The sequence below is a fragment of the Chiloscyllium punctatum genome, chromosome 3, assembly GCF_047496795.1.
Source record: "Chiloscyllium punctatum isolate Juve2018m chromosome 3, sChiPun1.3, whole genome shotgun sequence".
NCBI lineage: Eukaryota > Metazoa > Chordata > Chondrichthyes > Orectolobiformes > Hemiscylliidae > Chiloscyllium > Chiloscyllium punctatum.
Genome location: NC_092741.1, coordinates 125,129,962 through 125,146,150, shown reverse-complemented (window position 1 = coordinate 125,146,150; position 16,189 = coordinate 125,129,962). Strand labels below are relative to the sequence as shown.

At 41.5% G+C, this 16,189-nt stretch overlaps 1 protein-coding gene across 2 annotated transcripts in view; it reads left to right on the top strand.

Moving 5' to 3' along the window:
• Positions 1 to 602: 602 nt before the first annotated feature.
• The window catches only part of lrrc1 (leucine rich repeat containing 1), a 179,367-nt gene continuing 163,780 nt past the window's right edge, over positions 603 to 16,189 (top strand). Inside the window, exon 1 of one of the 2 annotated variants that reach the window (XM_072560262.1) lies at positions 603 to 1,419. In XM_072560262.1, the coding sequence (XP_072416363.1) occupies positions 1,261 to 1,419 (159 nt within the window). In that variant the 5' untranslated portion in view covers positions 603 to 1,260. The remainder of the gene's footprint in view (positions 1,420 to 16,189) is intronic. The other variant, XM_072560270.1, reaches the window with a different exon arrangement.

Below are 16,189 nucleotides of genomic sequence, written 5' to 3'. Positions count from 1 at the left end.
CGACCCTTTTTACCCCATTTCCTCCCCTCACCCACAGCCTGCCCCCCTTTCTGACTTTCTTTCTATACTCCCATTGGTCTACTTCACCTATTGTCCTCCCCCCACTTTCACCTCTCCCACCTCCCCCTCTTTCATCACCTCCCCCTTCTCCTCCTCTCCCACTTTTTCCCCCCATCCCTTCTTTCTCACCCTTCCCCCACTGTCCCCCCCCGACTTTCAATCCTTGGATTCATTTGTTGTCCTCTTTCTCGCCTTCAGTGTTTCCCTCCACCCAGTCTGAGTACAATCCCTCTCCCCACAGTGCCTGCCCTTTCTCTCTCTCTCCCTCTCTCCCTTGACGTGAGGCCGCTGGGAGCGTGACGTCAACTGAAGGAGGGAGTGTGTGTTCCGGTTCACGAACTGGGACCAGAGCAAATCCTGATCGAGACGGAAAAGAGTAGATATGTAGGACAACGGAGAAACTGAAAGGAACGGACTGGTTTACCTTTTAGAAACTTCTCCTGAAACTGGGGTCAGACGCCAATCGAAAGCAGCCGGCCGGAGAGGGAGGAGGAGAAGAAAGCCGGGCTGGAGTCGGGGGTTTGAAATTACTCGCTTCGATTAGATATCAGGTTGAATGCCCGGCCCGCTGGCGCCCACCACGGTTGTTTCTCTGCGGGTGGATGGTTGGAGGCGGCAGGCTTCAGGAACTGGGGCAGTGAATACAGAGAGCCTCTGGCTTGTCGCCACCCGGATAGCCATCCAGGGGAACGGGGGAAGAGCCTTCGCCTGGAACCGCGAGAGCGCCTCTCCTCGACAACCTTCTGCGGGATCCGCGAGACCCCCGCACTGAGAACCTTCCAGGGGAACCGCGAGAGCCCCTCGAGAACCTTCCAGGGGATCCGCGAGACCCCCGCACTGAGAACCTTCCAGGGGAACCGCGAGACTCCCTTCTCCTCCTGGAACCGCGAGAGCCCCTCGAGAACCTTCCAGGGGGAACCGCGAGACTCCCTTCTCCTCCTGGAACCGCGAGAGCCCCTCGAGAACCTTCCACGGGATCCGCGAGACCCCTTCTCCCAGAAACCCCTAGGAATCGCTACCTCCGCCCGGACCCGCGAGACTCTCTGTTCCCCTCGAGAACCTTCCAGGGGATCCGCGAGACCACCTTCTACCCCGAAACCCTCTGGAACCGCGAGACCACCCACCAAGACCCTTCTCCTGGAACCGCGAGACCCCCGGGAGTCCCAACAAGTGCCGCCGACCCCCCTCGGAGCCCGAGACATGTTTAACTGCATTCCGCTGTGGCGGTGCAACCGGCACGTCGAAGCGGTGGACCGGAGACACTGTTCGCTCCTCGCCGTCCCTGACGAGATTTATCGCTACAGCCGGAGTCTGGAGGAACTGCTGCTCGACGCCAACCAACTACGTGAACTGCCCAAAGTAAGTACCGAAACCGCAGCCCCCAACCCGTGTTTTATTGTTTTGCTGGCTTGACTTTTCGTGGTTTAAAAAAAGTACCAACGTTGCACCTGATCTCCGCTTGAGGCGCTTAAAATTGTAAACTTGTGTTTAAGGTTGTTTTTTTTAAACAAAACTGCGCACGAAGCAAAGTTACTCTGGCAAAAAGAAGCCTAAGAAGAAGAAATGAGGTGTAAATTTCGGTTGACTTTTGCTCCAGGGATCCAGAACTGCCATCGGTATTTGTTGACATTGGCCACTGTGATTTGTGGGTTGGTGGTTAGGGGAGCGGAAATCCTGAAATGTCAAAGACCTGGCAGGGTTTACTTCTAATTGGCAATGAGAGTGATTTACAAGTTGGCTTTTCTTCCTGACACGTCTTTCATATTCAGTATTGATTTGTCAACCTAGAGGGAATCCCACGTTTTACACCTTGATTCAGTTTGCGAATATCTTTTAATCGCCAGTGATACAAATGAAACTACAATACTTCTGTATTGAAAGACCGGATTGTCACAGGCTGGGATATGGAACTAAAGATGGGTTGCTGTTCCAGAAACTGGAATGATAACAGACAGACTGCTTCTTTACTGCTGGGATTGGGTGTGAACCTCATTCTGACCAAAGTGAAGAAATCTTTTTATTTTAAATGATTGAATACAACAAATTTGTCTCAACCCTCAACTTCCTAATTCCCAAGAAGGAAGATGCTTGTACATTGGCAATTTTGCTCATGTTGCTGGGTGATTTGTGTGGGAGATGGTATTTTAAAGTATTAAGTTCATTCCAAAGTGTTTGGCCAGGTAATGGAAGCTTTATTATTCATTTAGACAGTGTTAGATTCTGTTTTCTCAATGTTTCATTTTAGTTTTCCGATAACCTTGAAAAAAAATTACCCTAAATGAAATGTGTTTCAAGAAACAATTGATTCAGGTATCAAGGTTTCCAGGCTGAGTCAGTTTTCTATAATACCTGCAAATGAAGCCAAAGGTTAGATTTGGGCTCCAGGCAATAGTGACTGGTTTTCTAAACACAAGTGTTTTTACTGAAAGATGTATGCAAAACAAAATCTACCAATTAAAATATAATGTAAAAAACAACAGAAGAGAAATATTGTTAGTGATATTCATCTTGAGCTTGTCAGGATAGATGTGAGAATGTCAAATTTCAAAGAGACAAACAATTTATACTGCATGAGAAAAGGGTGTTGACTGGTTGGTTAGTGAATTCTGGTCAAGTTGTCATGGAGAGTGTGCCAGGAAAATTTTGTCCCCTGTGCTTGTGTTGCATTCTTAGTGGCAATGTTGCAACCAGAGTCGACTTCCTGGTTTACAGCAGCCTTTCATCACGTAATATAAATTGTCGTGCCAGTTGGGATTTGGTATTTTTTGTCTGACCAGATGAATGCAAGACAGAAAATTTTAGCTGCATGTCTTTGTTTTCAAGGAGCACTCAAGTTTTGTACAATGGAGAGATTGATTAAAAAAGCTCAATGAATAAAGGCATGCTTGACCAAACGTATTGAATTCTTTGAGGGAGTAACAGACATTGTAGACTTGTGTAATGATTTAAAAAAAAGTCTTCAGTAAGTTGAATCATGTGGCATCAAGGAGGAAATGTAGTAGAATGGGATAAGTGGTCACAAACAGTCGAGAAATTGTGCTTCAAAGGTAATAACTCAGACTAGTAGAAAGTAGGATTCAGGTATGTGCATATACACCATTTGTTCATTCTTTGTATCTGCATCTCTGGATGACATGGAAGTATGGTTGATGCTGAGAAAAACATTGACAGACAAAGTGCTCTACAATCTTGCAGGAGGACAGATCTACCAGGTTCTAACTTGCGGAGCAAGCTCAGCAATCATTAATTCAACCCTGATCCCATATTCCAAGAATAGACGTGCAAATAGCAAATTAATTCACCATAAATCTGACATCTGGTGCAATTTGATTGGATGGATAATCGTGCTACTTCCTCTTTGGAAAATGAGAGTACAACTAGGGTAAAGGTGCTGAAAATGTGTTGCTGGAAAAGCGCAGCAGGTCAGGCAGCATCTAAGGAGCAGGAGAATCGACATTTCGGGCATGAGCCCTATTAGGGTAAAGGTGCGAAGAGATCAAATGTTATTGATTCACTAATTGCTGGAAGTAACAATTCAAGCTGCAAAAGCCATAAAGAATTATCTTTGATTTGATGGCAATCATTCTGTTAATCTGTGGCTGCTCCTGGTTACCACTCAAACATATTTTCTCAACTTCATTCTCTAAGTGGCTGATGTTCACTTTGGCCACCTCCTTTTGTATATTTAAAATAGTCCTCCTTGTTTGTCCATTTTTATATTACTTGCTAATTTATCATCATCATTCATTTTCTCGCTCTTTATTTTCTGTTTGGTCATCTTTGTTTACTTTCAAAACTTTTCCAGTCCTCTAGTTTACCACTAATCTTGGCCTGTTGAATGTTTTTTCTTTCAATTTGATATTATCCTTAACTTCCTTAGTTAGCTATCGTTGGTTTATTCCGTTCATAGAATACTATTCCTCACTGGTGTAAATCTTTGATGTGAATCATTTACAAACTATTTTTGGTTTCTAAATGACAAGAAAACTCAAGCCTATAACAAGACAAAAAAATCATAACATACCAAATTCTATCTACTTTCCTGTATGCCTCATAACCTGAACAAGGGAACCATAGATCGGTGAGTCTAAACGTTGGTGGGCAAGTTGTTGGGGGGAATCCTGAGGGACTGGATTTACATGTACTTGGAAAGGCCAGGACTGATCAGAGATAGTCAGCATGGCTTTGTGTGTAGAAAATCATGTATCTCAAACTTTATTGAGTTTTTTGAAAAAGTAACAGGATTGGTGAGGACAGGATGGTAGACGTGATCTATGTGGACTTCAATAAGGCCTTTGGCAAAGTTCCTTGTGGAAGACTGGTTACCGCGTTTGGATCTCATGGATTACAGGAGAAACTACACATTTGGATACAGAACTGGCTTGAAGGTAGAAGATAGAGGGTGGTGGTGGAGGGTTGCTTTTCAGACTGGTGGCCTGTGACCAGTGGTGTGCTGGAAGGATTGGTGCTGGGTCCTTTGCTTTTTGTCATTTATATAAATGATTTGGATGTGAACATAGGAGATATAGTTACTAACTTTGCGGACAACAGCAAAATTGGAGGTGTAGTGGACAGTGAAGAAGGTTACCTCAGAGTACAACGGAATCATGATCAAATGGGCCAATGGGCAGAAGAGTGGCAGATGGAGTTTAGAACAAAGAAAATTTACAGCCCAGAAATAGGCCCTCCAGCCCCCCAAATGCACTGTCTAAACCTGTCGGTCAATTGCTAAGCATTTGTATCCCTCTATTCCCCACCTACTCGTGCATCTGTCCAGGTGCATCTTAAATGAATCTACCGTGCATGCCTCTACTACCTCTGCTGGCAACGCATTCCAAATGCCCACCACCCTCTGTGTGAAGTACTTGCTGAGTGTATCCCCCTTAAACTTTCCACCTCTCACCTTGAAAGCATGACTTCTCGTTATTGAATCCTTCTCCCTCGGACAAAGCTTGTCTCTATCCACCCTGTCTATACCTTTCATGATTTTGTAAACATCAATCAGGTCCCCCCTCAATCTCTTTTTCCAGTGAAAATAAACCTAACCTACTCAACCTCTCTTCATAATTAGTACCTTCCATACCAGGCAACATCCTTATAAACCTTCTCTGCACCCTCTCCAAAGCGTCCACATCCTTTTGGTAATGTGGTGACCAGATGTCTTGTACAATTTTAACATGACTTGCCAGCTCTTATACTTTAATTTGTATAAATGTGAGATGCTGCATTTTTGGAAAAGCAAATCAGAGCAGGACTTGTTCACTTAATAGTAAGGTCTTCGGAGTGTGGCTGAGCAAAGAGACCTTGGAGTGCAGGTTCATTTTTCCTTGAAAGTGAAGTTGCAGGTAGATAAGATAGTGAAGAAGTTTTTTGGTAAGCTTTCCTTTATTGGTCAGACCATTGAGTGTAGTAGTTGGGAGGTCATGTTGCGGCTGTACCCGACATTAGTCAGGCCACTTTTGGAATATTGTGTGCAGTTCTGGTCTCCTTTCTGTCGGAAGGATGTTGTGAAACTTGTAAATCTTTTCTGAACCCTTTCAAGGATATTACCAGGGTTGAAGGATTTGAGCTATTGAGAGGGGCTGAACAGGTTGGGTTTGTTCTCCGTGGAGTGTTGGAGGCTGAGGGGTGACCTTGTAGAGATTTATAAAATCATGAGGGGCGTGGATAGGGTAAATAGACAAAGTCTTTTCCTTGGGGTTGGGGAGTTCAGAACTAGAGGTTTTGGCTTAGGGTAAGAGGGGAAAGATACAAATGGGACGTAAGGGGCAACTCTTTCACGCAAAGGGTAGTGTGTGTATGGAATTAGTGGAGGCTGGTACAATGGCAGCATTTAAAAGGCATCTGTCTGTGTATATGAATAGGAAGAGTTTAGAGGGATATGGGCCAAGTGCTGGAAGTTGAGATTAGATTAGGTGAGGGTGTCTGGTCAGCATTGACGTGTTGGACGGAAGGGTCTGTTTCCGTGCTGTACATCTCTATATCTAATATGTAAAGATCAGTGGAAGAAATAGAGGCTTTTGAAACATTGATGCGAAGACAGGGATTTTTGGTAATCCAAGATAGAGGACGGGGAAAAGGTTGTGGTTGTGAAGTTGCTTCTTTTTTTTGAGGTATTTTCAGTGTTGGAGCTGATTTCCTTTAATTCTAGGAGCAGTAATTACTGTTTCATAAGGTGATGCTTTCTTTTGGAATTCTGCTGGGGAGGAGGGGGCGGGGGGGGGGCATCAAAACAGCAGCCCTTTAAATAGGAGGAAGACAGACCAAGGGCAGTGACCACATGGGCACTGATTCAAACCGAGAAAGACTCACCAGTAACCTCAATAGCTGCTGCCTTTTGCTGACTGGTTTCAAGTATCTCTGGACATCCGAGTTTATTCTAAGAAAAATAGACAGCAAAATTCACAGCTAACCTTGGAGAAACCTGTGTGTGGGAGCTCACAGCAGAGGAGTAGCTAAGTGCCTTTTTAAAGTGTAACCTTACTCATTTTCTTTTGTAAAGCTACAATTGAGTGGAGTGAGTTTTTTTGATTAAAAGTTGTTATTGAGATCTGTCTCTTGTTTGAAATTCTGAAATATAAAAACATAGGTACTAATCCTGGATCAGTGGTTTTAGAGCAGTAAGACTGGGCCTGTAGAGGGTTAAGGTGCAAAGATGGCCTTTAGTAGAGTGATGTGCTCTTCCTGTTGGATGTGGGAGGTTAGGTGGAGTTTCCATATTACTGATGATTATGTATGCAGAAAATGTTTAGTTGTGAATCCTATCAGATTGCCTCTAACTGTTGCTCCAACCGACCCAGGCAATGAAGAATTTACAGAGCGAGGAGGTGTGATGGATGGCAGTTGCAGGGAGGGGAAATACTCTGCAGGTATAGTCAGGTAGAGGGTGACCTTGACAAAAGGTAGGAAATGGAGAGTGCAGGAGTCTCTTGTGGCTATCCCATCTTAAGCAAGTATGCTGTTATGAAAAATGTAGTGGGTGATAGTGCTACATCCAGCCAGGTTCCTGGTACTATGATTGGCTCCAATGTAACGAGAGGTATGCCAGTTTCCAAGCAATCGATTTGTGATGGGGACTCCCGAGCTAGAGATGCAGGCAGATGTAGGAAGTTAGGCAGGAATTTAAAAGGAAGGTCCTCGAGGTTAGTAATATCTGGATTACTCTCAAAGCCACGAGCTAGCGAGGGTAGAAACAGGAGAATGGGGCAGATGAATGTGTGGCTGAGGAGCTGGTGTAGGGGAGAAGGATTCACATTTTTGGATCATTGGAAGCATCCTCTGAGGTAGAAGTGTCCTGTCTGAGAAGGATGGATTGCACCTGAATTGGAAGGGGACTAATATACTGGCAGGAAGATTTGTTCGAGCTGCTCAGGAAGATTTAAACTAGTAAGGAGGTGGGGGTGGCACCTAGGAAGATAATGAGGAAAGTGATCAGTCTGAGACTGGTACAGTTGTGAAAACGAGTAAGTTAAACAGACAGGAACAAAATAGAAAACGAGGTAGGATTGATATATTTAAAGTGCATTTTCTTCAATGCAAGAGGCCGTATATTTAAGGCAGATGAACTCAGGGCATGGTTAGGAATATGAGATTGGGATATCATAGCAATTAGAGATGTGGCTCAGGGGTGAACAGAGCTGGCAGCTTAATGTTCCAGGGCATAAATGCTATAGGAAGGATAGAAATGGGGACAAGAGAAGAGCGGGAGTGGCATTTTGGATTGGGGTGACATTACGGCTGTACCTAGGGAGGATATTCCTAGGAATATGTCCAGGGAAGTTATTTGGGTGGAACTGCGAATTAAGAAAGGGATGATCACCTTACTGGAATTGTACTATAGACTTTCCTGTTTAGTAGACTGTGCAACTGAAAGAGATACGTAGCTAATAACTGAATTTGTGTAGTACTGTTATCTGAGAATTAGGCCTTTGTATAAACATTGGAAGAAATGCATGGATTAATTTTAAAACATGGTACTTAATAATTAAATTCAATATTATAAAGGAGTGAGATTTCTTGTTTAGTTTACAGATGAAAAATGAAACTGGCCTGAAGAAATAAATGGTGCATTAGTCCTTAATTTCAATGATAACAGCTAAGATTAGTCGATCCACAAACAAACTGTCTATTTTAATCCATCCTCCCCATTAAACCTCAGCTTGTGGAGTGGTTTTGTGACGCGTTCCACACAGTGGCTAAAATTGATAAAGTTTCCAATAAATGTCATTTGAAGCTGGATTATTGAGTACAAGTTCAGAATTCGATTTCCACTCTTCAGACTTTCCTGTACCCTCCAGTAATAATCATTTCCTACATACAATGATGTTTTGTACTACATATTGTTGCTCAAATGAGATCTATTTGTTGACTGCTTATTGTGAAGGTAAGAGGGTATTTTCAATTTTTTCAAGTTCATCTGAGCTAGTATAAGCCTCTGTACGTTGAGACATTGACTTGTTCTTGAGTTTTATGTGGTCATATTAAGAAATGATCCAATTGGAAAAGTCTAATTTGCATGGTGGAAGAAGCAACACTATGGAGAAACCTGGTCAGTTCCACCAAATTAGTCCATTTGTAGTCAGTTATCTTGTACCCTCTTCGTTCCCATCTAAACGCACAGTACAATAAATATATTGGATGCTCACTTAATCCTCCATGAACGTTATTAACTGAAAAAGAGTTTTTTAGTGCAGCTGATAAGGAACCAGAGATGGATGGAGGTAGAAGATGTGGCTGAGGAAGTAAAATCAGGCTAAGGTGTGAGGTAAAATTCAAACAAAATGAATAGGGAGAATTGGAAAGGTTGCGAGTACTTGAAATGGGTATGTCATCTGGTTCAGATGGAATGCATTCTAAATGCCTGATCAAAGTAAGGGTAGAAATTCTGGAAATGCTGGTCCCAGTTCTCGAATGCAGAAATGATACCAGAGGACTGGAGAATTCAACTGTTACCTCTGTTCAAAAATGAAGAGTCAGCAAAAAAAATTACAGGACAGTCACTTAACGGTACATTTGGAAACTGATCCAGCAGAACATGAACAGACATATGGACAAGTGTGGACCAATAACTGTGAATCTGCACACATTTAAGTGAAAATCCTGTTTCGTTAACATGTTTTGATTTTTACTATATCATGGAGAGGGTGGACTATTCAGTTGCTTGTTTTTAATTTTCAAAAGGCATTGCATATTAGCCTTTATTTGCAAAATCGAAGCCCATGTGATAAAGGGAGCAGTAGCAGCATGGATACAAAATTAGCTGAGGAGAAAAAAAAATAGTATTGGTGAATGACTGTTTCAGAATGGAGAGCGATAAATGTATGATTTATTCTCATTGTCAATCTTGTTTCATGGGACTATCTCAACTATGACGTAGTATGGGGTATGTTTGCTCTCATCATCCTTTTTCAGGGTAGGGTTCTACAGGGGCTCACTTGGTCTGATATGGTTGAAGAAAACATTTGCTAGCCTAATGAGAAGAGGCTTTTGTCTGAAACTAGATATAGTTAATTGCATGTTAGCAACAAGTACAAATTACACTGATATGATAAGACCTTGTTACAAAGACATTGAATGGAACCCAGATGTTAGCTCTTAATCCTTTGAGGTTCTGAGCTGTTCTCCCATCACGCTAGCATGTCATCATAGTGGGTGATGCTTAAGACGCTCCTTAGTATTAACCCTTTCAGACACTTAGAACCATAAACAACACTACACTGTGAGGCTTTCCAAGGTTTCAGTACAAACACAGAAGACTTTCGTCAACCTTTGAAAACGCAAGTTTGGTCCTAGTTGGAATATTGTGTCCAATTTTAGGCACCATGTTGGGTATAGAAGATATTGAAGAGAATCATTTTAAGCACTGAAGGATTCTCTCTGAGTGGGAAAAGGTAAGGTTTAATCAAGATGTTTAAAAGTGTGAAGTATTTAGATGAAACTAATAAAAATAACGATTTCTAATGGCTGAAGGATTAATAACCAGAGGGGGACAGATTTAAGATGATGAACCAAAGAACCAGTAGTGATGGGAGGAAAGAATAACTTTGTGCACAATAAATGCACTGTTTGATACAATGGTGAATACAGATTCAGTGGCAATTATAGGGTCATAGAGATGTACAGCACTGAAACAGACCCTTCAGTCCAATCTGTCCATGCCGACCAGATATCCCAACCCAATCTAGTCCCACCTGCCAGCAACCGGCCCATAAATCTCCAAGCCCTTCCTATTCATATACCCATCCAAATATATTTTAAATGTTGCATTTGTAGTAGCCTCCACCATGTCCTCTGGCAGCTCATTCCAAACATGTACCATCCTCTGTGTGAAAAAGTTGCCTCTTTTATATCTTTCCCCTCTTACCCTAAACCTATGCCCTATAGTTCTGGACTCCCCCACTCCAAGGAAAAGATATGTATTTATCCTATCCAAGCCCCTCATGATTTTGTAAACCTCTATAAGGTCTCCCCTCAGCCTCCGATGCTCCAGGGAAGACACCCCCAGCCTGTTTAGCCTCTCCCTATAGCTCAAATCCTCTAACCCTGGCAACATCCTTGTAAATCCTTTCTGGACCCTTTCAAGTTTCACAACATCTTTCCGATGGGAAGGAGACCAGAATTGCATGCAATATTCCAACAATGGTCTAACCAATGTCCTGTACAGCCGCAACATGACGTCCCAACTCCTTTACTTTATACTCTGACCAATAAAAGAAGGCATACCAAACACCGCCTTCACTATCCTATCTACCTGCGACTCCACTTTCAAGGAGCTATGAACCTGCACTCCAAGGTCTCTTTGTTCAGTAACCCTCCCTAGGACCTTACCATTAATTGTATAAGTCCTGCTAAGATTTGCTTTCCCAAAATGCAGCACCTCACATTTTTCTGAATTTAACTCCATTCGCCACTTTGGAAAGATAATTGTAGGAGAAATAGTTGCATAGAGGAAAGCAACATGAAGTGAGACGAGATGGATGAGATAAGAGAGTGGGCATTGGCATGATGGGTAGAATGGCCTCCATCTGGTGCACTGTGATTAAAGAATAAACCTCATGTCTTTTAGGTTTATATAGCTCATTAATGTGTCAAAGTGTATAAAAGTCTGAATTCCAGGTTTTGAGCTTTCTAACCAGTAACCTTCCAAAAGTCTAGGCTTTATTAAAACATCTGGTCATAGTTTTACAATGTTCCTGTCATACCTTTGTTGTGACTTGAATATTTTCACTTTACATGGTACTTATGCCAGGGTCATGTATTGAATTCATTCAAAATAAAATGAAATTTTATTGTTAAATTGAAAACATCTGCTTGTCTTCACTAAGCATTCATTCCATTATATATGTATTAGCTGATGAGTTAGTGAATGGTGACTGTCACCAGCATGTCATTTGTTATGAGGTTACAGTTTGAATCCTGATAGTCATAATATCCTATTTGTACATTTTGTTTAATTAGGAGTTGCTGGGAAAGGACAGATTTGTTGAGGCCTTTTATCTTTCACTAATGATGACAATTCATGAGAAGTACCAAGAAATGATACGTGCATGTAAGTTTAGAATGTCAATGTAATTGAGAATTTTCTTCCGAGAGTAGTGTATCTGTGGAATTCTTTACCTGAGGTGCTGGGTCACTAATTATATTTAATGCTGAGATAGACCCTTAGTCAGTAAGGGGACAGTGTGTTGTGGGGAAAAAGGCAAGAAATTGCAATTGAGTATTAACAGATCAGCCATGATCTCATTGAATGGTGGATCAGACTTGATGAGCTGACTAGCCTGCTCCTGCTGTAGTGTCTTATCCTCATATGGTCTAATCAAAGCATGGCAGTTAACTGTCAGCCATCAGTAACTGATGCATTCTCCAGGCACACTTCACCAATCAGATTTCACTTGCAAATCAGTCAGCACTCTCTTGCAGTATTAATGTTGTTTTCCCTTTACTTTGCTATTTATTGCAAATTGTCTTGATGAGTGCAAAGCAAAATACTTAAAGTACATTTTTTCAACAATACTTCAATTCTGTACTACAGAACTACTGTTTTCTAAATAAAGTGGAAAATTGTGAAATACAGTGTCACTTCTGCCCATAATATCTAGTTGTTAAACATTTTCACCATTGGCCAGGGAATTTGGTCAATTAGAAATTGAAATTCATCATTCATTACTCAGTTTATTTGATAAGATTTCTTGTTTAACTTCTAGAATTTGCTGTGTTTGGGGAAAATTATTGCCTGATTGTAATTTCTGTCAAACTGACCAAATAAGTTCGGACTTTGCTTTGATTACCGAAGGAGGGTGGTATGGATCAAACCATAAACAGAAGTAACTGAATTGTTTTTGAACTTGGAAGTTAATTACTTAAGGTGTGTCCTGCATTATGTATTCACTTGTTTTAAATACACAAGCAGGATAAAGGTTTAATTATTTTCCAATTTGTAATCCTATACAGAGGTGACCAATTTACATTAAAGCTCAAGTTGTATTTAGCATGGGTCCCCTCCTGGCTCAGTGGGAAGATGGTGAGATATACAATCCATATCAATTAAGAAGATGAATTTGTTAATATGCTCACTGGATTGACTTTGGAATTGACTTAGTATTTCTAGCCTAAGGAGGGGTGGAACAAAGCAAGGATAATGTTCAGGATTCCTGCTCCTTCTTGCTAAACAATGATCCTGTTCTGAAGCAGCATTATGTAAATAATGAGCGACAATACAAGCAGGTTTGCTTGCCCTAATTGAATAATCTATTAACATTCACGATCTGTATTCAAACACATTGTGGTACCTTGGTCAGTCCATAAGAACATAAGAACCTAAGAACTAGGAGCAGGAGTAGACCATCTGGCTCTTTGAGCCTGCTCCACCATTCAATAAAATCATGGCTGATCTTTTCGTGGCCTCAGCTCCCTGCACTTAGCTGCCCTCTCACCATAACCCTTAATTCCTTTACATTTCAAAAAATTATACATCTTAGCTTTAGAAACATTTACTGAGGAAGCCTGAACCACTTCACTGGGGGGGGGTGGGGGGGGGGGGTGGAATTCCATAGAATCAGCACCCTCTCTGTCAAGTTGTTCTTTCTCAATTCAGTCCTAAATCTGCTCTCCCTAATTTTAAGGTTACACTCTCTTGTCCTCGCTTTACCCGCCAGTGGAAACATCCTCTCTGCTTCTATCTTATCTTATCTAATCCCTTCATTCTTCTAAATCCCAATGAATATAATCCCAGTCTACTCAGTCTTTCCTCATAAACCAATCCCCTCAAATCTGGAATCAACCTAGTGAATCTCCTTTGCACCTTTCTAGTACCAGTATATCGTTTCTCAAGTGTTGCCGCACTAGCACTCTATACAGCTGCAATATAACCTCTCTGCTTTTAAACTCAATCCCTTTAGCGATTGTAGGGCAAAATTCCATTTGCCACCTTAATTACCTGTTGCACCTGCAGATCAACCTTCTGTGATTCATGCACAAGGACGCACCGCTCCCTCTGCAAAACAGCATGCTCGATTTCTTACCATTCAAACGATAGTCCTTTTTACTGTTATTTCTACCGAAATGGATGACTTCACATTTATTAACATTGTACTCCATCTGCCAGACCTTTGCACACACATTTAAATTATCTATGTTGCTTTGCAAAGTTTCACAGTCCTTAATGGCCACATCTTAATGGCCTCTGCAAACTTTGACACACTACTTGTAGTCCCCAGCTCCAAATCATTTATGTAATTTGTGAATAATTGCGATCCCAACACTGATCCTTGAGGCACACCACTAGTCACTGATTGCCAACCAGAATAGCACTCATTTATTTCCACTCTTTGCTTACTGTTAGTTAACCAATCCTCTAACCATGCTAATACATTGCCCCTAATGCTTGCAACAGCCTTTTGTGGAGCACTTTGTCAAATATCTTTTGAAAATCTTGATACACCACATCTATGGATGCCCATTGTCCACCATGTTTATAACGTCATCTTAGAATTCCACAAGATTAGTTAAGCATGACCTGACCTTCACGAACCCATGCTGCATCTGCCCAAAGGGACAATTTCTACCTAGATGCCTTGCTATTTCTTCCTTGATAATAGACTTGAGCATATTCCCCACTACAGAAGTTGAGCTAGCTGGTCTATAATTACCTATCTTTTGTCTACCTCTCTTTTTAAATAGTGGTGTCACATTTGCTGTTTTCCAATCTGCTGGAACTGCTCCAGAGTTCAGTGAATTTGGGAAAATTACTACAAGTGCATTTGCTATTTCTCCCGCCATCTCTTTTAGTACACTGGGATGCATTCCATGAGGGCCAGGAGAGCTGTCTACCCTTAGCTCTCTTAACTTGCCCAACACTACCTATTTTGTGATAACGAATGCTTCCAGGTCCTCTCCTACCTTTGGCTCTTTGTCAATCAGTGGCACGTTATTCGTGTCTTCCATTGTGAGGACCAACACAGAATACCTACTCAATGCCTTGGCTAATTTCTTACGTCCTATTACTAAATCCCCTTTCTCATCCTCTAAAGGACCAATGTTTACCTTAGCCAATCTTTTATTTTTGTTTTATATTTAAAGAAACTTTTGCTATTGTCTTTACATTTTGAGCTAGTTTACTCGTGTAATTTTTTTATAGCTGTTTTTATGCCTTTCTGTTGACCTTTTAAACCTTTCTTAACCTTCTAGTTTCCTGTTGATTTTGGCCAGCTTGCATACCTTCTCTTTCATAGCCTCCTTTATTTCCTTAGACACCCATTGTAGATTACCCCCTTTCTCACAGTCCTTCCTTTTCACTGGTATATACTTGTGCTTAGCGCTTTGAAAGTCCTTAACTGTAAAGTCTTTGCTTTAGTCTACTTTAATCAGTTCCTGCCTCATCCTATTGTAGCCTGCCCTTTTAAGCCTAGGACCTCGGATTGGATTTTATCTTTGCACTTTCCATCTGTATTCTAAATTCAACCATGCTGTGATCACTCCTTCCAAGGGGTCCCTAACTATGACATCATTAATTATTCCTATCCTAGATCTCAGGACCAGATCTAGGATAGCTTGCTCCCTTGTCGGTTCCATTACATACTGTTCAAGAAAACTATAGCAGATACATTCAGTGAACTCCACCTCAAGGCTACCCTGACCAAGCCGCTTTGACCAATCGACATGTAGATTAAAATCCCCCAGGATAATTACCATACCATTTTTACAGGAATTAGTTATTTCTATGTTTATTGTCCACCCCAATGTGATATTATTTGGTGGCCTATAGACGACACCTGGCAGTGACTTTTTCTTCTTAGAATTTCTAATTTCCATCCAAATAGGTTCAACCTTACTCTCCATAGAACCTGTATCATCTCTCACCACCGCCCTGATGTCGTCCTTAAATATCAGAGCTACACCACCTCCCTTACCTTCTTGTCTGTCCTTCTGAATAGTTTGATCCCCTGGATATTTAACGCCCAGTTGTGACCATCCTGTAACATGTCTTTGCAATGGATACTAAATCATATTCATTCGCGATGATTTGTGCTGTTAACTCATCTACCTTTTTAAGAATGGTATGAGCAGTAGAGTTCTCTGTTCTGCTTTGTCGTCTGGCTCATCTTGTTCTTCTCTCCTTTTTCATGCCTTTGGAACAGGAGCAGTGCAGTAGTCACTAAAATACAATGTAAAAGTTCATATGAACAATTATTTGGGGGTGCACAAGGAGAATTATACATTGGGAAAAGTTTCATTCCATGTGTTTGGAATGTGTTACATTCCCAATTTCTGTATTGCCTATGATTGATTTAGATGCTCGCTCTGGAGGGGTTCCTCACAGAGGTGTTATGTAGTGTTCTGGCTCGAAGAGAAACAAATATTTAGCTTAAAGATCCTGTGTATTCAGTTGCTCATCTAATTTGTTCACTTATCGTCCAAACACTTCCTAAAGGATACTTGAGACTAGGCAATGCATACGGGCCTTGCTGTTAACACCGAAACATGGAAAGATTATAAAGATTAATGGTTCATATGTTTTCAAGCTGTATTTTCTAGAGTATTTCCGATGTGAAATATGAAGAAAGTTTCTTGAGTAATATTCAGTATGATTTTCCAAAACTCCAGTGCTGTGCAGTATCTTAGTTGTGGCAAA